The sequence below is a fragment of the Podarcis bocagei genome, assembly GCF_964188305.1.
Source record: "Podarcis bocagei genome assembly, chromosome: 1".
NCBI lineage: Eukaryota > Metazoa > Chordata > Lepidosauria > Squamata > Lacertidae > Podarcis > Podarcis bocagei.
In genome coordinates this window covers 135,371,386-135,398,334 of record NC_138125.1, presented here as the reverse complement: position 1 = coordinate 135,398,334, position 26,949 = coordinate 135,371,386, and the positions used below count along the sequence as shown (strand labels likewise).

General features: G+C 42.1%; 1 protein-coding gene across 3 annotated transcripts in view; it reads right to left on the bottom strand.

Moving 5' to 3' along the window:
- The window catches only part of AGAP1 (ArfGAP with GTPase domain, ankyrin repeat and PH domain 1), a 326,092-nt gene extending 315,856 nt beyond the window's left edge, over positions 1-10,236 (bottom strand). For 2 of the 3 annotated variants that reach the window (XM_081203562.1, XM_081203565.1), the window contains exon 1: positions 9,966-10,235. In XM_081203562.1, the coding sequence (XP_081059688.1) occupies positions 9,966-10,143 (178 nt within the window). In that variant the 5' untranslated portion in view covers positions 10,144-10,235. Of the gene's footprint in view, positions 1-9,965 lie in introns of all 3 variants that reach the window. The other variant, XM_081203561.1, reaches the window with a different exon arrangement.
- Between the last annotated feature and the right edge of the window lie 16,713 nt (positions 10,237-26,949).

Genomic DNA, 26,949 nt, shown 5'->3' with positions numbered 1-26,949 from the left:
TGCCTCCCCCCCAACTGTAGGGCAGCTGAGTGGGAGGAGGCAGGCAGACTCCAGAGGCCCCGCAGTGCACCCCATCCCTATGAGCGGCTTACTCCGCCCCAAACGTCGGAGCGGATTCCTCCGCCGCTGTGAGGAGCTGTGACTGCCTGAGTGATTGTGCTTGAGGAATGGGGGGGTTTGGGTAGCCAGGGGGCAGCTGAGGGAACCGGGTGGAAGGGACAATGTCCGGAGTGGGGGCCGCTGGGGGGAGTACCAGACCAGGGTTTGTCGTGAGGCCAATAGTGAGGTGAGGCTGGGGGGGGGGGAAGAATATGGATGGCGGCATGTATTTATTTACATATTTAATTACAACATTCAGTGTATAAGACAACCCCCAATTTTAATCTTTAAAAATTTGGGAGGGAAATATTGTCTTATACATGGAAAAGTACGGTAAACAAACTCATCTATACAAGTGCAAAACTTATTTAAAGTGCACTTTAAAGTGCAAAACTTAGATAAAAGTGATTCTTTAAACTTAAGCAGTTGGCCTTTTTCAAGTGTAAAGAAAGGGTTTCCTGGTCTCAACCTGAATGCAACTAATGGAGCTACATGGCATCTGACGAACTGTGCATGCACATGAACGCTCATACCAGTAACAAACTTAGTTTGTTTCTAAGGTGCTACTGGAAGGATTTTTTTATTATTTTGTTTCGACTAATGGAGCAACAGTATTTTTAAATTTAGCACAATCTTATTTGTTATCTGTGTGTCAGTAATAAAGAACTTGGTATTATGTCACAGTAGCATCAGTGAATAAAAATCTATTTGAAGCTGTAGCAGAGTACAATTGGTTATCTAGAGTTAAAATCATGGCTTCAGATATGTATTTCTCCTCTTTTTCGCCAGATTATTACAATGTTTGGACAAATGCACAGCATTTCTGTCATCTAGTAGTATAGCAGATACACTGTGTAAAATGCACCTTTTACCTCAAGGTCAAAGAACTAGTCCCCAAACCCTTCACATTTTTTTAAAAAGGCGTAACTGAAATACATCTAGCCATATGATTCATCAATATCTACTGAGCAGCAAGAACATTTTAAGAATGTGGTAGTCTCATTTCACAGCAACCAAAGAGGCACAAGCCAAGAGTGTGTGACGTGTGTACAGCAATGCAAGGAACAGGGAGGTACTCTGATGTGATGGAAGAATGGGAAAACTTCAAGAGGCTTCTTAAAGAAGAAGAAGAAGAAGAGTTTGGATTTGATATCCCGCCTTTCACTCCCTTCAAGGAGTCTCAAAGTGGCTAACAATCTCCTTTCCCTCCTCCCCCACAACAAACACTCTGTGAGGTGAGTGGGGCTGAGAGACTTCAAAGAAGTGTGACTGGCCCAAGGTCACCCAGCAGCTGCGTGTGGAGGAGCAGAGACGCGAACCCGGTTCCCCAGATTACAAGACTACCGCTCTTAACCACTACACCACGCTGGCTGGAAGTGGCTGGAAGAAGTTTCCTGTCGCTCCCCACATGCTTCAGCCACATTTATGCCTGAAAAGCCTTTCCAGAGTATAAGGGGGCCCTTCCTGAACAATGTGTGGTGGGGCAAAAGGAGATGGGAATTGCACAAAATCACACAGAGTTTGAGGGTGATTTCCCCCTCCCACAGTAGCCCCTGCAAACCAACCCACTTTGTCAGGAGGTCCTCCCAACCCTCAAAAGGCACAGATGACTGCAGCGGGCAGGAAGAAGGCATGAGAAACATTCTTTCCACGAACTTCCTGAAAGTAGATTCTGTCGAATTCTATCAGTTATATTTCATCTACACAATCCGAATGAATTTCAGGAGCCAAAATGGTTTTACTGTGCAGCCTGAGCAGGAGCAGTGAACACTGCTATAGTTAATTGTTGTCACTTGTGTTCACTCCCCCCCCCCCCGCACAGCCCTGCTCACAGTTGTGAAGATGATTCTTACGTTATGAATGGTCCGTGTCACCATTAAGAAAAAAATATAAGAATAGGCCAATATATATGTAGACTGTCCCTGGATAAAGTTTACTTTTCTTCTTTCAGTTCTCATAGTTCTTAACCTAGCTCAAGGTTGTCATCTGAACTAGCCAGATGTTTAACTGAGAATTCTTGATTCGACACCACAAACATTAACGGGGTCAGCCCCTGAAGTAGTGGCCAAAATAGTCATTTGAATAATTAATATTTATAAATACGGACATACGTGTGTATGTGTGAGTAAAATATGGTGCTAGAATTTGAACTTAAATGTTTGTGGGCGGAGGCAAAGCGGCACTTGGAAGGCGGCATTCAGTGATTTCACGGGGGGGAGGGGGACGCAAAGCAGTAAAGGGAAGGGAGCTGCCAGCGTGCTGGGTGGGGAGGCACCAAGACTTCTCAAAGTGCTCACAGTCTACCAATCCCCAATCACAAAATGTACCTGGCATGCGGCTAATATTGAACCCTGCATCAGAGTACCTTCCTGTTCATTTACTCCACATTCTCTTGGCTTTTAAAAGTGCTGCCCCTCTCTATATAGGGTCAGAACGACTGGAAGGGGTAGTATTTTATTTGATAAAACAAATTTATTTAAAAAGCTTTCTTCTTGGTTAGATGGCAAGAATTGATTTCTGAGAAGAATTGGTAGACAGGTGGGGGGTGTTTGTATAATCACACTAAAATCAGAAAGGAATTTTGCGCAATATATGCTGGCACTATCTAAATGGCAAAATAAATACAAAAAATACTACAGTGGTACCTCGGGTTAAGTACTTAATTTGTTCTGGAGGTCTGTTCTTAACCTGAAACTGTTCTTAACCTGAAGCACCACTTTAGCTAATGGGGCCTCCTGCTGCCGATGCGCCACCGCCGTGCAATTTCTGTTCTCAGCAAAGTTCTTAACCTGAGGTACTATTTCTGGGTTAGCGGAGTCTGTAACCTGAATCGTATGTAACCTGAAGCGTATGTAACCCGAGGTACCACTGTATTCTTGTGGCATCTTAACTGCCAGGCTGCAGTTTATTCATTAGAAACTACATTTTCAATAGTCAACTGAGTAAATCCTGAGTTCACCTAGTAATATCTAAAAATACTCACACTTAAAAAAAAAAAAAAATCTGACTTGGGAACAAGCCTGGCTAGAAGTGCATGTAAGCATTATGTCTTGGTTGACCTTGACAAAAGTGTTTGCTCCACCTGTGCTGAGTTCAGAAACAATGATTGCAGAAATTCTAGCTGCTTGTTTTCCTCCTGGCCTACATGCATTACTGCCTATGTGCAGAAATGATATCCTCCTGGCTTAGAAAATCTTCATGATAAACTTTATGTAGCTTAACATAATGTTGTATAAAAATAAAGCAAATGGTTCAACTTCATATATTTTGTGTGTCTTGTACAAGTTTAGACTTCCAGCATTCAGCATATAGTGAGAAACTACATACTTAGCCCCACGGATAATTACGGTAGTTGTCATGGGGCAATTGCTTGCTCTCTCCTCTGCTGCTGCTGCTACATCTCCTTCTCCTCATGTTGGTTTTCACAGTGGTTTGTGTTGCAGGGTAGGGGGTGTATGTATGACAGACATTCATTTAGAATATCAACTGAGTGTACATGAAATGGTAGACATTGCTTTGGAATTATTGCAGTATTGATTATTGTAACGGTTAGAGTATTGCAATGGTGATTGCCTTTCTCTCTTTTTTGCAGCCAAGGAAAAATAGTCTTTTTTGATATCTGAATCTATTGCCTCACATCAGTACACTCCGGAATAATTTTCTCACACTTAGCACTCAGGTGTGCTGTGAATATTATTTTGCATTCAACGTGAATGTTAACAATGGTAACATAAATGGTGTTTCATATTTAATACAATTGGCCTTTTAACAATTTGAGACTGGTTATTTCTCTAATACATAACAACAATTTATTAATAATAATTTATATGCCTCTAATTTACATGCTGTGTATGGAGTATTTTAAACGATGAACTTAATCTGCATTTATTTGTTCTGTTTGTCTATTCTGGAGTAATCTCAAAGGCTTTAGCCACTAGTGAGCTGCTGCAGCAGCTGTTGCAGTTTTCTGTCACAAGGCCTATTAACAATCAGTGCTGCACTTTAATATACTAATATTTGTGTGCATCAATATATTAAATAGTAAACTCTTCGGGGATAGTTCAGTAGGCTTTATGAATTTCTACATATTATAAAGTTTAAAAATAATAAATACATTCTGGGTGTATTTTAAAGCTGTTGCTTTATTTATTTTATTTTGTATCTGAATTTGCAATCATTTTCAAAGCACATGGTGCTTTCCTTTTCCTGAAATGCTCATCTTGAACTATTCAATGTTGATTCCTATTTTAATAATGTGGTTTTGTTTTACTTTTGAAAAATTACATGCCTGACAGCAATCTCGGGGATAGCAAAATGGAAACAGCTCCTCTCCAACTCTGTCTAGTCTATAGCACAGGGGCCACATGTACTTTTCACTGTATTTTTGCTGCCCCCAGTGCCTCATGAATCTGTCCCATTCTTCCATCACATCAGAGCAGTGTTAGAAACTGGGACTGAAAAGCTGTTTGCCACATGGCTTCTAGAACCTACGTTATGGGTGCCACAACAGTGTCTAGTCACTTTTTTTCCAATTCAGTGACACTTTCTACTTATATTTTCAAAACACATGAACTAATACACAGTTTACATCAGTGACACATTTTTAATATCACATTTTAAATAGCAATTCATATATATATGCCTTTTCCGTTTTTCCATTCACACATCATGTTTACTCCACATAGAATATTTATGTACAGACTTCTCAACCTATCATTATTATCAAGCTCTTCAGTTAAGGAAAAAAGTGGGAAATGTTAGTGAATTAAAAATAAGATCATTTCTCTACTTTTTCACACTTTGCATCTTGTACACCAAAATAATGTAATCAAATTAGGGAGAGGTTTGAAATTAATACTTACCTACAGAGAAGCTGGCACTTGGCATCATTTATCTTCAGAAGTAATGCTTTTACCCTTTCCAAAGTGTGGGCTATCACAGGACAGCCTTTGCAATTTGTGCTATAACAATATCCATGTGATTCTGGAGTTCACAGTGTGAATTACACACACAAAAAGGCATTCCATTTAATGCAGAAAAACCTTTCCTCACTCAGAAAGATATTTCTGCTTTATCTTCAGGATGAGCTTCCACTTTCGAAAACCAGCTCACTAGTTCAAGGATGGAGAACTACAGTATTTGATAAAAGATCAAAGATGCCATCAATCCAAAGCAAAGGGCAGGCCCCCTTAACTGTGGCATCATTTACCCCAAGATAATCTACAAAAATGCCTTTTCCCAAAACTGCCTAATAAAAGTAGATAACGTTTTTTTTAAAGTTACCAGGAACATAATAGTTTGAGACACTGGAAAGTAGACTGCAATTCTATACTTGCTTTTGAAGATATTGTGATGTTGAAATGTTTAAGTCAGATACCTGCTATATTCAGGTAGTTTAAATTGTCACCAGCCAGTAATTTACAGGACAAGATAGCTAGCCTTTATTCTCTACTGTTAACTTCCTGAAGAGTCTGAAGCTAGCCACCAATGAACAGTACAGTGGTACCTCGGGTTACATACACTTACATACACTTCAGGTTACAGACGCTTTAGGTTACAGACTCCGCTAACCCAGAAATAACCTCAGGTTAAGAACTTTGCTTCAGGATGAGAACAGAAATCGTGCTCTGGCGGCGAGGCGGCAGCAGGAGGCCCCATTAGCTAAAGTGGTGCTTCAGGTTAAGAACAGTTTCAGGTTAAGAACGGACCTCCAGAACGAATTAAGTTCTTATCCCAAGGTACCACTGTATAGTGAGCTAAACTACACTGATAACTGCCAATACAGTACCTAATATTAAAACACTTTCAACATATAAATTTCAAAGCATTTCCAGACACAAAATATTATGGCCTATTACCTCTATCCAATATCAGTGTAACGTAAATGTTATTTCCTTAACTTACAAATGGATAAACACCCTGGCCCCTACAGCTCCCTTCAGTTCAACAGCAATCACTATAACATGCCTCCATATGATTACCACATATTTCTCCCCAAAGAAACAAAAAACAACCATATTCTTTCTTGCAAATTCAGGAACACCGGTTTGAAACACTGAGCAAAGTAAAAAGTTGAAGTGCTACATTTTTCACATCAGAAAGATTACAACCTACCATATATTCTTATATCACATGTAGCAAATGTAAAAAAGGCAGACTTAAGAATGTGAAAGCTCAAAGTTGTACCTATTTGTGTTTGTGACTAGGCACTGTGATAGAAAGATGGTGAAGTGGTTGTACTGCAGCATTCCAAACTGATGCATGAAAATCATATACTAAAACACAAAAACATATGCAGCTAAGCAAAGATTTGAGAAGAAATCCTGATCCAAAGGAACAGGCGGAACATTACAGTCAGCAAGCACTAAATTTACCAACTTCTAAATATAAGTAATAATACACACTAGTTGAACTTCAGAGGTGCTTTCTGTTATACCTGAACAGTAAAAATATGCAAATAAACTTTATCCGATAACCCTTAAGAGAGGAAATGGTCAGATAAAAGCAAGCGATCATGTGACAGGACGGGGGAGTAGTAAAGAGAAAATTAGTTTAGATTAACTAAAATGCATTAAAATTTACAAGAATACTTCAATCCAAGCCACATACCATACAAATCAGGACAAATACCATACAGAATATAAACCACTCCTTAACAATAATGCACTGACATAGCCAACAAGAGGAAGCTTAATGATTCTAAGAATATTTGGTTTAATTGAACTACTTGCTCATGAAACAGCAAGTAGATATCACCTGCTCAGTCTAAAGGCCGGAGGATTAGATTAAGCTTCTGCAATATGGCTATGCAAGTAACTCTTCAATGCCTCTGCCCTCTTCTCCTTTATAATAGGAGAGAGCAACAAAAAACATGTTAATGTTAGAGGTATCTTGCATTCCTGCTCATTTAAAAAGCAACAACTAAATATTATTTATTTATATTATGCTTATATGCTAAAATGATATACTAGAAATCCAAACAACCAAAAAAGGCATTGGAACAGCCACACTTTCCAATACTCATCAAACTATAAGGCTCTTTTATAAAGTCCAATAACTCCTTTCCAGCTGGTCTTTTTGCAACCTGACCAGGACCAAAGACATCCTACAGGCTTCGCAGAGCAATACAAATTCTCTAGGGACTTGCTAACTAGGCTGCACAGTAAGACAGGCAAGCAACAGCCTGCCTCAAGAGGCTGTAGTGTGCAGGCTCATGTCTGATATGCAACATCAAAACACCACATGTGTACTTTGCACTTCCAAGAAGCAGCTGCATTTCTAAAGCAGCACTATTTATTTATTTCCAAGGTGATCCTTCCTTAAGACCCTCCCCTGAAAACTTTTTAAAAAAATGTTCTGTTAAGTATTTCTTCGCAATATTTTACAGGTCCGTAAAACAAATGTGATAGAACAGTTAGGGAATCAGTCTAGCTTATCAGATGAGCCTTATGCAGACCACACAGCAAGACACTCCATGGCATTCTATTAAAAAGGTAGAGGGAACTCACAGCAAATAAAATACCGTATTTTTTGCTCTATAAGACTCACTTTTTCCCTCCTAAAAAGTAAGGGGAAATGTGTGTGCGTCTTATGGAGCGAATGCAGGCTGCGCAGCTATCCCAGAAGCCAGAACAGCAAGAGGGATCACTGCTTTCACTGTGCAGCGATCCCTCTTGCTGTTCTGGCTTCTGGGATTCAGAATCCCCCCCCTTGTTTTCCTCCTCCAAAAACTAGGTGCGTCTTATGGTCTGGTGCGTCTTATAGAGCGAAAAATACGGTAGCTTTTCCAGTCCCTGACTGGAAAGCACCTGACCCCTCACTGCAGTTCAGTGCCTGAGAACTGAGAACTGAAATAAGGAAGCCCTGGCGCCTCTAATCTTTCTTCACCTTAGGGCCAATCCCTATCTGTCTCAGTACGGTGACGGCACCGACATACAGGTGAAACTTGAAAAATTAGAATATTGTGGAAAAGTTCATTTATTTCAGTAATTCTACCTAGAAGGTGAATCTAATATATGAGATAGACTCATGACATGCAACGGGAGATATGCCAAGCCTTTATTTGTTATAATTGTGATGATTATGGCATACAGCTGATGAAAACCCCAAATTAACAATCTCAAAAAATTAGAATATTATGAAAAGGTGCAGTAGCTATTCAATCCATAACACCTGCAATCGATTCCTGAGCCTTTAAATGGTCTCTCAGTCTCGTTCAGTAGGAAGCACAATCATGCAGAAGGCTGCTGACCTGACAGTTGTGCAGAAAGCCATCATTGAGACCCTCCATAAGGAGGGAAAGCCTCAAAAGGTAATTGCAGAAGTAGTTGGATGTTCCCAAAGTGCTGTATTGAAGCACATTAATGGAAAGTTATGCGGAAGGGGAAAGTGTGGAAGGAAAAGGTGCACAAGCAGCAGGGTTGACTGCATCCCGGAGAGGATTGTCAGGAAAAGACCATTCAAACACGTTGGGGACTTTCACAATGAGTGGGATGAGGCTGGAGCCACCACACACAGACGGATCCTGGAGATGGGCTTCAAATGTCATATTCCTCTTGTCAAGCCGCTCCTGAACAAGAAACAACGTCAGAAGCATCTTACCTGGGCTAAAGAAAAAAAGAACTGATCTGTTGCTCAGTGGTCCCAAGTCCTCTTTTCTGATGAGAGCAACCTTTGCATCTCATTTGGAAACCAAGGACCCAGAGTCTGGAGGAAGAATGGGGAGGCACACAATGCCAGATGCTTGAAGTCCAGTGTGAAGTTTCCACAGTCTGTGTTGATTTGGGGAGCCATGTCATCAGCTGGTGTTGGTCCACTGTGCTTCATTGAGTCCAGGGTCAATGCAGCCGTCTACTGGGAGATTTTGGAGCACTTCATGCTTCCGCAGACGAGCTTTATGGGGATGCTGACTTCATTTTCCAGCAGGACTTGGCACCTGTCCACACTGCCAAAAGTACCAAAACCTGGTTCAACGCCCATGGGATTACTGTGCTTGATTGGCCAGCAAACTCGCCTGACCTGAACCCCATAGAGAATCTATAGGGCACTGCCAAGAGAAAGATGAGAGACATGAGACCGAGCAATGCAGAAGAGCTGAAGGCTGCTATTGAAGCATCCTGGTCTTCCATAACACCTCAGCAGTGCCACGGGCTGATAGCATCCATGCCAGGCCACACTGAGGCAGTAATTGATGCAAAAGGGGCCCAAACCAAGTACGGAGTACATATGCATGCTTCTACTTCTCAGAGGTCCAATATTCCTCTATTTGCAATCCTTGTTTTGCTGATTTCATTTAATATTCTAATTTTCTGAGATTGTTAATTTGGGGTTTTCATCAGCTGTACGCCATGATCATCACAATTATAAAAAAATAAAAGCTTGACATATCTCCCTTTGCATGTCACGAGTCTCTCTCATATATTAGTTTCACCTAGTTGAATTACTGAAATAAATGCACTTTCCCACGATATTCTAATTTTTCGAGTTTCACCTGTACCTTACACAGTTATTGCAAGAACCACGACAACTTGAGTGCTTTTGCACACACTAAGAGTGCTAAACATTTTTGTTGTCCTTGTATTACCATAAAAGCTAGGGAGAGGCCAGTGGGCCATCTCGCGACTCATCGCTCAGAAGCAAGTTTCGCTACACTCAACGGGGCTTGCTCCGCAAGGAACTACCAGGGTGCGCAGGATTGCGATCGTCACAGGCGGAGGGAGAGGCACGGCGGCGATCTTTCTTTGGGGGTGAGGCTAACACTCCGGGGAGCGCAGAAGGGCTCGCTTCCGAATCAGGGCAGACTGGAGGCGGGGGGGGGGGGAGAGATAAACACCACCAGCAGCTGCAACTCCAGCCGCGTCACCCACCTTCGATGGCGATGACGTGCTCCCGGAGCTGGCCCTGCAGCGCCGGCTCCTCCACCCGTTCCAGAAGGTCGTAGATGGAGTAGATGTTGGGGTGCACCGACTCGAAGCGCTGGATCTCCGCCCGGATGGCCGCCGAGTTGGCCAGTTGCTGTTGCTGCTGGAGGTGCTGGTAGTTCATGGCGGGGGCGGAGCGGCGACGGAGCGTCCCCGCCGCAGAGCGACCACCCTTAAGGCAGGCGGGCAGGCGCTCGCCCGCCCGCCCGCCCCTCACTCGCCGAGCCGCGCTCTCGTCAGCTCACCTTCTGTCAGGAAAGGGCCGGGCGCGGAGGCCCCCGGAACACACGCAGGAAAAAGAAACGCCTCACACACACGCCGGAAAGAGAAGCGCACGCGAAACACACACACGAAAGGCGGCGGCGGCGACGCCGGGCCTCAGGCAACCGCCGCTCGCAAAACCCCGGCGCCCGGACTGGCTCCGAAGGCGCCGCCCACCGCCGCGGAACCGGCCAACGTCCGCGCCAGCCCCGCCCCCGCGCCGACGCTCCCCAACCGTCGCTCTCTTCTCCGCCGCCGCTCTCCTCCCCTCAGAGGCGCGTAAACACTCCCCCACATCTATAGATCCCGCATATCGTTCTAGGCCCAAGCCCCGTCCCGGGGGGAGAGGGAGAGAGGAGAATGAGGAAAGGGCCCGTTGCTTCCTGGGAAGCGTAGTTTTCAGGGGATCTGCCAGGGGTTCGTGTTTTTTAAAAAAGAAAATCCTCTCCTCTTTTCGGTTTTGACATCGCGCCAGTATTTAACTTCGGTAAAATAATAGGAAATGCCGCGGTATTCCGCCCCGACACGCAACGCGCATACACACGCGCACATTCCCCGCCTTCTCCCGCGGAAGCCTGAGAGGAGAGCTCTTCCCCTCAGGTCGCGGGTCACGGGGGGTTGGCGAGGGAGCGCTTCCCTGCGGTGCCCACCCGGCCTCGGTGCCCTTTCCCTGGCAAGAAGAAACAAGCGAAACGCGAGGAAATGGAGCGATTGGTGGCGCTTTCGCGGCGCTTTAAAGCATTTGCATAGCCAGCAGCCTGGGGGCGGCGTCTTCAAAGTCCTAATAATGGTCTTATTTATCTGCCGCCCATCTGGCGGGGTTAGCCCAGCCACTCTGGGCAGCTTCCAACAAATTAAAACACAATACAACATCCAACGTGAAAAACTTCCGTGCCTTCAGATGAAATATTTGTGCCCAAGTTTCCCTGATTATTTGTTTGCTCCTTTATTAAATTTCTAGACCACCCTTCATCACAATATAAAAACACAAAAATACATACCATAATAACCAAACACAAACAATTACCTCACAGTTTAAAAGGCCATAGATGGCTTCGTTATTCAAAAGTGGCATGTTTTTCCTGGAGCCTAAGATGTGTAATGAAGGCGCCAGGCGAGCCTGAGGAGAGCAGCATTCCACAAGGGGGGAGCCGCTGCAAAAAAGGCCTTTCTCATGTTGTCCCCCCTCTGGCCCTGTCATGGAGGGGGCACATGAAGAAAGGCCTCCAATGAGGATCTCAGGATCCTGGTCAGTTCATATGGGGAGAGGTGGTCCTTGAGGTACTGTGGTACTCTTTCTCAGGGGCAGCGGGGGCGGGTGGATGTGGAGGACTCCCTGGTCCTGAATAGGGCAACTGTGCCTCTGAAGGACCAGGTGCGCAGCCTGGGAGTCATTTTGGACTCACAGATGTCCATGGAGGCACAGGCAGGGACGCGGACTTATAAAAAATATTGGGGGGGCCCGGGAAAGCTCATGAATATGCAAATAAAGTGGCTCCGGCCCTAAATAGGGCAAGCCACGCCCCCCCAGCCAGCCGATTGGCTGGCTGGGAGGTGTGGCCAGTCGGGATTCCCCTGTTCTCGCGGGGGCTGAAACAGCCAGGAGGAAGGAAATTCCCCCCGGCAGTGCCTTGGCAGTGGCGGTGGTGCTGCAAAGCAGCGAGGCAGGAGCCCCCGCCCCCGGCGCCCGAGATTATTGGGGGGGCTGAGCCCCCCAAAAAATTTTTTTGAGGGGGCTCGAGCCCCCTCAAGCCCCATGGAGTCGGCGCCTATGGGCACAGGTCAATTCTGTGTCCAGGGCAGCTGTCTACCAGCTCCATCTGGTACACTGGCTGAGACCCTACCTGCCTGCGCACTGTCTCACCAAAGTGGTACATGTTCTGGTTATCTCTCACTTGGACTACTGCCATGCGCTCTATGTGGGGCTATCTTTTAAGTTTACTTGGAAACTACAATTAATCCAGAATGCAGCTGCCAGACAGGCAACTGGGAGCAGCCGCCAGTCCTATAACACCAGTCCTAAAGGATCTACATTGGCTTCCAGTATGTTTCCAAACACAATTCAAAGTGTTGGCATTGATCTTTAAAGCCCTAAATGGATTTGGACCTGCATACCTAAAGGAGTGTCTCCATCCCCATCACTCAGCCAGACACTGAGGTCCAGCTCCGAGGGCCTTCTGGCAGTTCCCTCACTGCAAGAAGTGAGGTTACAGGCAACCAGGCAGAGGGCCTTCTCGGTAGTGGCGCCCGCCCTGTGGAACTCCCTGCCATCAGATGTCAAGGAGATAAACAACTATCTGACTTTCAGAAGACATCTGAAGGCAACCCTTTGTAGGGAACCCTTTTAATTTTTGATGTCTTATTGTGCTTTAATGTTTGGAAACCACGAAGAGTGGCTTGGGCAACCCAGTCAGATGGGCGGCATATAAATAAATCATCATATTATTATTATTTTTTACTACCTCATATGTTGGTGAATCCTTTCCAAAAACTCTTTATTTGTCAGGCTTCCTTAGGGGGAAAGGCTCACAGGTAATCTGTAGATGTGTGAGAGAAAGCATACTTGGCCATAGTTTGCACTCAAGTGGCAAACTTTTCTGGCCTGTATCAGTTCAGTCTGCAGATGATGGGCTCACAACATGAGGGAAGGGAATTGTTCCATATATAGAAACCTAGAGACAATACTAGCAAGGATTCTGTCCTGATTAAAAATAGCAAGTGAATCTGATCCAATGACCATAGGGCTGCATGGTCCTTCTACTTTACAGCATTTTCCCCACTTATGTTCCCCAGTAATTGGTATTCAGAGGCAAAACCTCTCCTATTCTGGAGATAAGACACAACTAGCAGGACTAGTGTCCACTGATAGCTTTATCATGCATGAATTGGTCTAAAATCCTTTTAACACTGTCCAGTGTGATGGTTATTACTACATCTTGTGTGAGCAGATTCCATCATTTTACTACACACTGTATGAAAGGAGTATTTGCTTTTGTCTGAATTTTCCAGCATTCGACTTCATTGGATAAGCTAAAGTTCTAGTACTAGAACAGAGGAAAATGCACTTTCTCCCTTCTATATCTCCCAGTATATTTTTGTATCACCTCAACTGACTGCCATCCATCATTATTTTAAAACAGATAGTTGGTATGCCCCAGAAACACAATTTTATATCTAGGATTGCTTATTTGTGTAGCTTTAAAAATCAATAAAATCTCCTTTTAAAAAAATCTATGGGGAGATAAGAATGGTTGGGATACTGTTTATGTCCTGTCTTTTCCTGGAACAGGATCAATGAAGCCTTCATTACTTTTTCTATGCTGGTATTTACTTCCTGTGGAACCTTTGGCAGACAGCCTTTTCTGACAGTTGAACAATTGCTGCCTGTGAAATGAGAATGGCCTGGCAAGAGCAGGAGTATGATGCACAAGAGGAAAATATTTTTGCTACTGAGAAAGATTTGTTAATGTATTCATGGGTATTTTTAGCTTAGACAGCCCTCTTGCCAATCCCCCCCCCATCCAGAATTAGATATTTAATTCTGCAGTTTGCCATAACCATCTTTGAAACTTGCAACAAAAATCCTGGTAAGTCTGTGCAAAGCGGAGCAGCCCAAATCCCATGGGAGGTTACAGTAAAATAGGTCACTGAGAACACATTAGAACTCGAACTGCTGGATTCAGTTGAAGTAAAGGGGATTAACAGGCAAATGGGAGTTCTGAAATCACATCAAAACAATGGTATGCATATTTCCCCAAAGATGCATACATATTTCTTAAACACTCCCCGCCCCCCATTTTGATGTATCACCGCATCTCTAAAAGAATGGAAACGGGGGGGGGGGCACTTGAATGAAAGCTGTAAACTTTCTCTTTACTCATTAGACTAGGCAAGGCTGTTCAATATTGCTTTAGTGGTATGAAATATATGTCTGTTCAAAAGCCTGCTCATTCTATGCACATGAGTGCTTTTTCATACAATCCCATTCATTTATCTGATAGCAAAACGCACACCCTGGTACTGGAGACTGCCCTCTTTTACAACTGTGTGATTAATTGATCCTTAGAGAAGGAATCAGGGATTTTGCTTTAGATATCGTTTTTCTCCAGAATTCCAGCATGATATTGAAGAGTAATTGACAACAAGCTAATTTTAAGTTGTCTCCAAAATGTGGGATAAAATATAGATATGACAATTTCTATCATGGACTCTAGCAACTTGGATAAAATATGGATAATGTTGACATGAGATATGTTACATTTATATCCCACTTTTCCTTCAAGGACCTCAAGGTGGTGTACAATGTTCCCCCACTCCCCATTCTATCTTCCCAAGAATCCTATAAGCTAGGTTCGGCCAAGAGACATGAGTTGTTAGGTTCAAAAAGCCACTTCCTTACGTTGATAGCACCTGAAACATGCCATAGTGAGAAACTATAGAAGCTGCATTTCCTCTTCTATAAATAAATAAAATAATAATAGAATAATAGAATAATAATAATAATAATTATTCTACTGTTATGATTGACTTGTTGCTCTAGAAAAGCATTCTGAAGCATGAATTGCTTTCCAAGCTCTTTGTTGGACTGATGCATAAAATACCATCGGAGGCAGGGATGGTCATCATGTCTTGAATAATCCAATGCAAAAATTAGGAACATTGTTAAGAAATGTCTCATAGAAATATGGGAGATATAAAATCAAGCATAGGAGAAAACAATTACCAAACTAGCATGCTGGCTGTTACACTGTCTTACCATAGATGCAATGGCTGGATAACACATTCCTGCCAAAACTTGCCAAAAGTTGAATCAAAATTCAAGGAACCAATAAGCCTCCATTTAAATTAGTTCAGCAGTGAATTTTTTTAAAAAAATATTTTTATTACATTTTTCAGATACAGAAAACAGAAAAGAAAAAAAAAAGAAATCCAACATTCCAAGACATTTTTTCATAACCAACCGGACTTCCCCACATCTCCCTCACCCTGCATTCTTTACAATAAAGATATCAGCAAATTATTACCTTGTTTCAATGCATTCTTTTGTACTTTTCAAATATTATATTTTGGGTTTTAGATACTTATTATCAATTTACTTATACCTTAAATTAAATATAATATTACTTTAAACTTTAACCCTTTCATACTTATAACTTAGGTTCCTATATCTCTAAATCCTGATTGCTGAAGCTAGATTTTCCAAATCATGCAAATTCTTAAGATTCATATAACTTATAATATTCTTGTAGATAGTCCTTAAATTTTTTCCAATCCTCCTCCATTGTTTCTTCTCCCAAGTCTCGGATTCTGCCAGTCATTTCAGCCAGTTCCATATAGTCCATCAATTGCGTCTGCCATTCTTCCAGTGTGGGTAAATCTTGTGTCTTCCAGTATTTTGCAATAAGTATTCTTGCTGCTGTGGTTGCATATATAAAAAAAGTTCTATCCTTCTTTAACACTTTCTGGCCAACAATGCCCAAGAGGAAGGCCTCCGGTTTCTTAGGAAAGGTATACTTAAATACCTTTTTTAACTCATTATAGATCATTTCCCAGAAGGCCTTCACTTTTGGACATGTCCACCAGAGGTGAAAGAATGTCCCTTCAGCCTCTTTACATTTCCAACATTTGTTATCAGACAGGTGATATATTTTTGCAAGCTTGACTGGGGTCATGTACCACCTATATATCATTTTCATAATATTTTCCTTTAAGGCATTACATGCCGTAAACTTCATTCCGGTGGTCCATAACCTTTCCCAGTCCTCAAACATAATGTTATGCCCAATATCCTGCGCCCATTTTATCATGGCTGATTTGACTGTCTCGTCCTGAGTGTTCCATTTAAGCAACAAGTTGTACATTCTCGAAAGTACCTTAGTCTTTGGTTCAAGCAATTCTGTCTCTAACTTCGATTTTTCCACCTGGAATCCAATTTTTTTGTCCATTTTAAAAACCTCTTGAATTTGAGCATAATGTAACCAATCTCGCACCTTATTCTTTAATTTGTCCAAGCTCTGCAACCTCCAGTTGTCTCCAATTTTTTCTATTATTTCCCAATATTTCGGCCAACCGGCTTCCATATTGGGTTTTTTCCGGGCCTTAGCCTCCATTGGTGATAACTATCTCGGGGTCTTGTTTTCTAATAAGTCTTTATATTTTGTCCAGACAATAAATATTGCTTTTCTGACAATATGGTTTTTAAACATTTTATGAGTCTTTACCTTGTCGTACCACAGATATGCATGCCATCCTAAAGAATTATTAAACCCTTCCAGATCTAGGACATCAGTGTTCTCTAAAAGTAACCAATCCTTCATCCAACAGAAGCCTGCAGCTTCATAGTATATCCTTAAGTCCGGCAGGGCAAATCCCCCTCTTTCTTTTGCATCTGTTAAAATTTTAAACTTAATCCTGGGCTTTTTGCCCTGCCAGACAAACTTAGAAATATCCTTCTGCCATTTTCCAAAACATTCCACTCTGTCCACAATCTGTAGGGTTTGAAACAAAAACAACATCTTTGGCAATACATTCATTTTTATAGCTGCAATTCTACCCAACAAGGAAAGTTTCAATCTTGACCAAATTTCTAAATCCTTTTTAATTTCTAACCAACATTTTTCATAATTATCTTTGAATAAATTCAAATTTTTGGAAGACAAATTGACCCCTAGGTATTTCACTTTTTTAACCACATTTAACTCTGTCTCTTTCTGAAACCCATCTGTTTCTAAAGGTGTCAATTTTTCCCCCAAAACCTTGGTTTTTTGCTTGTTCAGCTTAAATCCTGCCACCCGACCAAACTCATGAATCAGTTCTAAAACTCTTTTTGTACTAGATTCTGGCTCCTGTAATGTTAAAACCAAATCATCTGCAAAAGCTTTCAGTTTATATTGTTTCACTCCGACCTGTATTCCTTGCACCAACCGGTCCTCCCTAATCATGTTCAAAAGCACCTCCAGGACTGAGATAAATAAAAGAGGGGATAGGGGGCACCCCTGTCGTGTTCCTTTTTCAATTTTGAACTCTTCTGTCACCACATTGTTCACTATCAATTTAGCTTTTTGCTCTGAATAGATTGCCTCTATCCCATTTTCAAACCCCCGTCCCACTCCCATCCCTTCCAAGTTTTTCTTTTAAACTTCCAAGAAATATTATCAAAGGCCTTCTCCGCATCAATAAAAATTAACACTGCTTTCGTGTTGATATTAGTTTGCAGGAGTTCTAAAATGTCAATAATATTCCTGGTGTTATCAAACAAATGTCTACCTGGGAGGAAGCCTGCTTGGTCTTTATGAATTACTTCGTTTAACACTTTTTTAAGTCTGCTTGCCAATATGTCTGCAAAAATTTTGTAATCCACATTTAGGAGTGAGATGGGACGGTAGTTCTTGAGTTGAGTCTTTTCAGTTTCCAGTTTGGGTATCAATGTGATGAAAGCTTCTTTCCACGATTCCGGCGCCTTCCTCCCCTCCATGATCTGATTGCAGACCTCCAATAGTGGTTGTGTCAAGAAGTCTTTCAATGTCTTATAATATTTGGAGGTAAGTCCATCTGGTCCTGGAGATTTGCCTAGTTGCATATTCTGAATGGCACCCTCAATTTCTTGTTGTGTTATCTTATAATTCAGGATTGTTCTCTTTTCCTGAGCTAATTTTGGTAATCCATTAATTTTTAGAAATTGGTCTATCTCAGTCTCTTCCTGCGGCCCTTGCGTGTAAAGTTTTTTAAAATATCTCTGGAAGCACTTTCTAATTTTATCTGGTTTCTGAATATTTCTCCCATCGATCTCTAGATTGGTGACCGTGTTCAATTTTTGTCTCTTTTTCAACTGCCATGCTAGCAGTTTTCCACATTTGTTCGCTGATTCAAATGATCTTTGTTTCATTTGTTTAATTTTCCATTCAACTTCTTGATTTATCAGTTTCGCATATTGTGCTTGATGGAATTTAATTTCTCTGAGAACCTCTTTCGACTTTGGTTTTGATCTCAGTTTTTTCTCTCCATCTCTTATCTTCTCTAGGATCTTATCTTTTTTTTCATTCCAGAGTCTTTTCTTAATCGTATTCTGTTGTATCAGAAACCCTCTCATAACTGCTTTACTCGCGTCCCAGATTGTTCTCTTTTCCACCGCGGTGTTCAAATTTATTTCAAAATAGTCTTTTAAAGTTTTTTGGGCCTTCTTCACAATCTCCTGATCTCTTAGTAGGGTGTCATTCATTTTCCATCTGAAGGAACCGATTGGAGTAAGTCTCAATTCCACTTTCATGGCGTTATGGTCGGAGCAAGTTTTAGGGCAGATTTCCACTTTTCTAGTCTTAGGTGCCAGCCCTCTAGTTGTCTATATTTGGTCGATTCTTGTCCATGACAAATGGGCCTCAGAAAAGAAGGTTCCTTCTTTACCTAAGGGGTTCTTTGTCCTCCATATATCAATCAAGTCCATATTGTCAGTTAATTCAAAAAAAGTCTTAGGTAGTCTACCATCTTTTGTTAAATTTTGGTTTTCTGACTTATCCATGTTTGTAGAGACCACCCCATTCATGTCTCCCATCATAATGATGTTGGTATAGTCCAGATAGTCCAGCATTATCTCATGCAGCTTCTTGTAAAAGTCTGATTTCCCCTCATTTGGTGCATAAATTCCTAATATCAAAAATTTTTCTCCTTGTGTCTGTATTTCAATAGCTACAATTCTTGCTCATCTTTAAATAAAAATTTTGGTGACAGGCTCTCCGTTGTGTAGATCACCACTCCTCTTTTCTTGACTCTATCCGATGAAATAAATTCTTGGCCTAGTCTTTTGTTAATTAATACTTTCCTATGGAGCCTAGTCACATGAGTTTCCTGCAAGCAAATGATGTCCAATTGTTCTTTTTTCAATATATGAAAGATTCTTCTTCTTTTTTCCGGAGAATTTCCACCATTAATGTTCCAACTGAGCAGCTGCAGAGACATCCTGGATCAATCTGTTGGTCCTATAGTGTCGTCTCTTCCTTTTCCTCTGATCCCGAGGGTGTAGGTGTCGGTACAATTCCAGGCGGTGGCGGTGGCCAAGATACTGCTGCTCCCTTTTGAAGGTCTTCTCCGTGGTCGTTCAGGAACTTCTGATGGTCTTCTGTTGTTTTGATTTTAACTTTCTTTCCTTTGAAGTTAGAAGATAATCCTTGGGGGAACTCCCACCTATAAGGAATTGAGTTGCCTCTCAGTAGTCTTGCTAGGTCTGTGTATGTAGCTCTAAGGTCCAAAAGTTGTTTTGGTATGTCTCTGTAAATTTCTGCTCTTTTGTCTTGAATAACAAGTGATTTCTTAAAATGAAGGCCTAATATTTTGTCTCTCTCCTGCCTGGATCTCAAGATGATCAAACAGTCTCTGGATCTGTCCCTCCTCACGACTCTTCCCAGTCTGAACGCAGTTGTAATTTTAAAGTCTTTGTCTTCTTCTATACCCCAGAACTTTGAAAATTCTGCTGTCAGGTAGCCAGTCAGATCTTCCTGTTCAAGCTCTGGAATAGCTCTCAATCTCAGGTTGTTTTCCCCAGCAGTGAATTTGACAAAGGCTATTTAACGTTAGCTCATAGCTGAGCTTTACAGCCTAATTCCAAATTCCTTTCCTCACCTCCAAACCCAGGAGTCTCTGTCTTACTGCCCGGTAAGAATGCATAGAAGAGAATCCAACCTTAGATATACTTACAAGCTGGGCAGCAACTTCCTGAAGAAAACCTGGATTTGTAAGCAGGAGATAATACTTTAGACAAAATATTGCATCAGCACAGTACCATGAAATAGTTGTGTGATAGGTGTCAATATTTGTACTTCACATTTAATGTTAGACTAAGCGTTTACCCATAGTGTTACAGATTTGGAGGGCGGCTAAACTCTAGAAATTAATAAATGGTAGGATTTTAATTATTTGGGGTGTAAAGGGAGAAATACAAGCTGCAGAGGAATTCCTGAGCTAGCCTATGCAAAACGACCTGGCCAAGCTAGGGCCATTAAGAAACAACACAGGGCCACTGACAAGGCAACAGAGCAGTCCTTCCTCCTTGCCCTGAGGTGTGAACAGAGACTGGGGGTTTAGAAGGTTGCAAGGGAAACTGTGCTTTAGGTGACAGGAAAAGAGAGTTTTTGGAGCAAGGCGTTATGGGAAGAAGAAGGGAGAGGAAAAGACTGGGATCCATCTTGGGCAGGCTGGCTGCAGGCTGGCTGCACTGCTGTGGGGGACAAGTCCCTTCTGAAATGACCATGCTGTAAGATCTGTAGTTCCTCTATGTAGACTAAAGGTGTAAATAGGTGAACGAACCATATTTCTTAAGGCTACGACAGTCTCCGCTGTGTCTCAATTCTCCAAAGGAACACAGACCCTGGGTGAGTGCCTAGAATCCCCAGGAATCTTGCAGGGAGTGGGGTGGCACATGCCTTTTGTAACACTAATTACCTTTTGCCCCCCTCTTTTCAGGCAAAGGGCCACGCTTAAAAGCTCTGCACTCATTCCATGCAAAACCCCACTCTTTAGCGCTCAATTGGAGCAAACATCTATTCGGGTTTTCTGAGGAGTGCTGTTTGCTCCATTTTAGCTTTGAAGTGTGGGTCTCACAGTGAAAGCTCCAGAGCAAAAAGAAAAAGGGGGGAAAAGGGTTGCTTGGACACATCGAGCTTTAAAGTACGAACCATGCCTGGAAAGAACAGAGCAAAAGTAAGTGTGGATAAACCCTAAACTTACTTCTCTAAACTTTGCCTCATTTAAACCTTACAATATTTACATTTGGTGACAGGGAAGAAAGCTCATCACCTCATATATCTCCGTTAAGGCCTAGATTTTTCTGAGTATGAATTTGTTATATACTCTCAATAAAGATATGGCTGAGCGGGTGACTTGTAGACTTTGAAATAAAAAATAATCCTAAAGGAACAAGATATCAAAGGACCAAATCAAGAGCATTTGGAACAAAATGGCTGAGGGGTGGGGAATGAAACACTTGTGGTTTGACTAGAAATTCAAGGAATGCTTAGTAGTCTTTATTCATCCAAGATTGCTTGTTCTAAGGGAGGGTGTAAATAGAAGTAAGGACTATAAATGCAGGAACTAAGTATTTCAAGTGGTACGTCAACATGGTATGATTTGGGTATGTCAACATTGTTCCCTAGAGGATCCCAATACCTTCTCAGAAAAGTGTTCATTTCTCAAGTAACAAGCAACTCTTGGACACTTCACTGACAAGTGAGGTCAAATGTACCCTGACAATATGGCAGGGGGCAGGGCGGGAACTCATAAAAATTTTGGGTTGCTAATCTACCACTTCATGTTCCAGGTGGTTATTAACAACAACAAGGTGTGATTATCCATGTGGTGTTTCAGGGCCTCTCTCTTTAATTAAGTGAGAAAATTGCCCATAGTAGAACTTCATCCATGTACGGTTCAATTCTGAGGCAACTGGGCTTTTGCTAGCAGAAGCATTATTAAACATTCATGCTTCAATAATCTTCAGAAGTCTTGTACACCTTGATTTTAAAAAATTGAAAAGGTTGCACAATAGTGTACAATAACTTTAGACAACCCTATTGAGTAATGCTCCAGTTTGGGCAAGTCATCTAAACTTCTAGTGAACAGTCTTTTCAACTGCTTAGTCCTGATAAGACTGAAGTTTGTTATCTCAGCTCGCTGCTGGGACTTGGTTAAAGTTTTTGTTTATTTGTTTGTTTACACCGCCTTTCATAAAAAGTATCAATATCAAGACAGTTAATAACAATAGGTTGTATTCAAATACATTTTACACAGCATAGATCTGCAGTGGTACTTCAGGTTACAAACACTTCTGGTTATAAACTCCGCTAACCCGGAAGTAGTACCTCGGGTTACAAACTTTGCCCCAGGATGAGAACAGTAATCGCGCGGCGGCAGCAGCGGGAGGCCCCATTAACTAAAGTGGTACCTCAGGTTAAGAACAGTTTCAGGTTAAGAACGGACCTCCGGAACGAATTAAGTGCATAACCTGAGGTACAACTGTATTGAAATTAATTTCAGTAGGTTTACTCTGAGTAAAACATACCTGAATACCCCCACCCCACCCCAAATCATAAAAAATACAATAAAACAATAAGTATAGTAGTGTATTCAGAGCCAGGGCAAATACAGCAATCTGGCATAAATAGTCTGGGAAAACAAGTAGACTGTTCATATTGTAGAGGCCAATGTGTGAGAGAGATGATAAATGCTGTTCTGTGTATCCTTATCTAATGGCATTTAAAGATTAGATGAAATACTGATGGCACCTCTGAGTTTAAGTGCTAGTGTTGAGAAAGAAGTTTCTCAACACTCATATTGAGAAACAAGTTTCATTAAGCATAGCTTGCAGTAATCAGTCATACAAGAGGTCAGTAAAAGATCAGCTGTATAGACTAAGAAATGTTAAACAGAATTGAAGAATCATAGAATGATTTAATTGTAGAGCTGGAAGGGGTCGCAAGGGTCATCTAGTCCAGCCCCCTGCAATGCAGGAATTTCAACTAGATCATACGTGGCCGTCCAACCTCTGTTTAAAAACCTCCAAGGAAGGAGAGGCCACCAACTCATGTGTTAGTCTGTTCCACTGTCAAACAGATCTTACAATCAGAAAGTTCTTCCTGATGTTTAGTCGGAATATCCTTTCTTGTAACTTGAAACCAGTGGTTCGAGTCCTACCCTCCAGAGCAGGAGAAAACAAGCTTGCTCCATCTTCCATGTGACAGCCCTTAAGATATTTGTAAATGGCTAACACGTTTCCTCTCAGTCTTCCCTTCTCCTCAAAGGCTGTGGCTAATGGGAGAAGGAATAACTTCTTGGGTGTTAATGCTGTGAGTCTCTCCATTGTCAAGTCAGGTTGTATATATGTGTAAATAAGCCATAGATCATAAAGATACCACAGCCTCTACTGTCACTTATTCTAAGGAAACCAAATCCTGGGTAACCACCTGGAATCTCACACCACTCAGAGATTGGAGTGGCATGCAACACTGGTGTTAGAAGTTGGATACATGTTTCCCAGAGGGGAACCTGTGAGCAAGCTGTGCCTCAGCTGAAATGGAGAGAGGAACAACAGCACTTCTGGGACAGATAAAGCTTATGACAGAGCAGAAGAGACCCCCGATTGACAAAATGGAGCAAGACAAAAGCCAGCAGCTTGATGAATGTGCTCAGAGGAAGGCAAACAAGATGTTTGGGTTGGACTAGATGACCCTATTCCAATGCTATTGATCTGTGCTTTTCCCATGTTTGTGGTGATAGGAACTGCTTAATGATTTTTAGGAATTGTTAACTGATAACTGTGTGTGTGTTTGTAAACTGCTTTGTGCTGCAACAGCACAAGGGAAATAATGAGCAAGGCATTTGGGTAATGCAGTTCTGGTACCGAGGCTTGTATACTGGCTTATACATGTCGGGAGTTCATCATCTTGAGTATACCAAGTGTGGGGACTGGGTAAGCAGTTTGGATTCAGAACTGTGTACGCCAAGGAGAAAGAAGAGGGTCTGAAGAGATTGCAATGGACTGGAAACTGGCTTGAAAGGAAGAAGCTGTTACTGTACTGGTGTTGGGTTAAAAGTATAATTGTGTTTTACTATCTGTTTCTGATTATGTGTGTTTTAATGCCTTCATTAACTTGTCTGTTATTTTTCTACAGGGAAGCTGTTATCCTGTTTGTTTGTTCATCTGGGGACACAAGTCTTGTTCTTAGAGGGAGGTAGTATTATGAGAGGAGGGGATAGGCTACGTGCCTGAGTCCCTTCTAATTCCTGGATTCAACAGCTGGAAGAGCCAGGCCAGCTTCTTCAAAATGGCCCACTAAGGTAACAAAGGAAGTGGCTCTGTGCCAGAGAAGAAATGGGTGAGTTGCGTTATGTGAGCTAGAAGCTGGTGAGCTGCAGACCAGGCAGCTGACAAAGAGAACCAAGCCTGATTTCTGCTCGGATCAAGGCTGCAGCTATGGGAGAACTGAAGCAAGACCTTCTTGGGGTGTTAATGCTGTGGACCCTGCCATCACAGACTCGGGTTATACATATGTGCAAATAAACCATATATCATAAAGACACTGCAATCTCTGCTTCCTCATTCTGAGGAAACTGAACCCTCAGAGATTGGGGTGGCTTGCAAATAGTATTCATTTATTTGTATGCAGAATTCATGTTAAAATCAGCAAAATATAGAGGCACAGTAAGGTCCCCCTCCCAATTTTCCATATTTTTAATGTAATACAGTGGAACCTCAGGTTATGTACCATCCTCCTTACGAATGCTTCGGGTAACGAGCTCTGCTAACCCGGAAGTAGTGGCATGCCAGAAGCGGGAGGCACCATTAGCAAAAGCGTGCCTCATGTTAAGAATGGTTTCGGGTTAAGAATGGACCTCCAGAACGAATTAAGTTCGCACAGTGGTACCTCCGGTTACAAACTTAATTCATTCCGGAGGTCCATTCTTAACCTGAAACCATTCTTAACATGAGGTGCGCTTTTGCTAATGGGGCCTCTCGCTGCAGCTGCACCAGCAGTGCACGACTTCTGCTCGCATCCTGGGGCAAAGTTCGCAACAAGGAGCATCTACTTCCGGGTTAGTGGAGCTCGTTACCCAAAGCGTTTGTAAGGAGGACAGTACGTATCCCGAGGTTCCGCTGTAGAATGTTTTATCTTTAAAGCCTACTTTAGAAGATGCTGTCACATTGTAAACTGACCCTTAGTGCTTCAAAGCTGCTGTTGTATTAAAGAAGGATTGTTAAATAAAAGAACCCTGCACTACCAACCTCCTCCTGCCGCGTTTTTCTGCCGTCCCAGCTGTGTACCAGCCAAGTAAGAATTTCGTGCTGAACTGTGTCTAAACAGGGGACAAGGGGAAAAAACAAAGAGGAGTGCTGGGCAAAAAGCCTCAGTGGACATGCAGCATGCAACAGGTGAGGCATTGCTGAATCTGAATCCAGCACAGATCATAGCTGCTCAGTTAAACAGAAGAATGAAATTTGTGCAATGTAAGAGGTGGTGAAAATATAAGGCAAAAATAGAACAGAATTTTAAGTTTCATAAATATATGATACTTTTGAGTAGAGTTTTCAAAGCATCAGTTTATCAGTTCACCTGAGAAGTGCCTTCTAAGCATTTCTATGTCATAGAATCGTAGAGCTGGAAGGGACTGAAGGGTCATCTAGTGCAACCCCCTGCAGTGGAGGAATCTCAGCTATAGCACCCATGACAGAAGGCCATCCAACCTCTGCTTAAAAACCTCCAAGGAAGGAGAGTCCACAACTTCCCCATGGAGACGGCTCCACTGATGAACAGCTCTCAGTTCTTCCATGTGTTTAGTTGAAATCTCCCTTCTTGTAACTTGAAGCCATTGGTTCAAGTCCTATCCCCCAGTGCAGGAGAAAAGAATATTGTTCCCTCTTCCATGTGACAGCCCTTCAGATATTTGTAAAAGTAAATGGCTATCATATCTCCTCTCAGTCTCCTCTTTTCCAGGCTAAACAGACCCAGCTCTTTCAAGAGCTCCTTGTAAGGCTTAGTTTCCGGATCCTTGATCATCTTAGTCATACTGGATTTTTTCAAACAGGATGTAGTAATAAACAGTTGGGCATTTTTAATTTCATGAAAGCTGTACACTGGAGCTTTGACCTCTGTAGATGTGTTTAGGATTACAGCCTTGATACATGTATTTAAAAACAAAACTACAGTGGTGCCTCGCAAGACGAAATTAATTCGTTCCACGAGTTTTTTCGTCTAGCAAATTTTTCGTCTTGCGAAGCACGGTGTCGGAAAAGTTTTGGAAAAGTTTCAAAAATGCCAAAAACCTCAAAAAAGGCTACCACACCGCGTTCTATGAGTTGCTCCTCAAAGTCAAGTCGCAACTGTATTAACGGTGTTAAGAAAAAGGAAACAAACTTGCAAAAAAAGCAAGACGTTTTCGTCTTGCGAAGCAAGCCCATAGGGAAATTCGTCTTGCGAAGCAGCTCAAAAACCGCAAAACCCTTTCGTCTAGCGAGTTTTTCATCTTGCGAGGCATTCGTCTTGCAGGGCACCACTGTATTTCCTGTCATGTTTGGGTGCAATGATACCTTCTGCCAAGGGATAATGGGTGCAACAATGGAGATCCATTTTCAGACCTTCTCCTTTTTTCCTCTTCAAAGTGTCTCAGTGCAATTTTCATTCATTCATTCATTCATTCATTCAATCAATCAATCAATCAATCCAATCTGCTGTCTCCCATGCAAGGGGGTGTGCAGAAACAAAAATACAATGCAGTAACAGAATTCAGACTATAACTGCAGTCTTTAGGTTAACAGCCTACTGGTGTTAATGGCCAGAAAATATCATTTTGATTGGAGCAGTGATGTTGATGGGGGAGGCCCATATAATTTTTATTAGACCCACTGGGGAAAAATACAGACATTCAAGTAATGGGGGAAAACATTATGTTATATTGATATTTATTTATATGCTGCTTTGGGGGCAAAGGTCTTTGGGCATTTCCTGTGAAATATTGTATTTAAAGCAGCTGAGTTATTAAATCTGCATTCACAGCACTTTGTTCTCAATTAATACATGTAATTAAATTTAAATGAGATAGGAGCAGCAGAAAGCCATCAGATGGAGGGTTTAGTTATGTTTCTGATAACCTCACCACCCTTTATACCATTACACTGACTTTATTAAGCGCT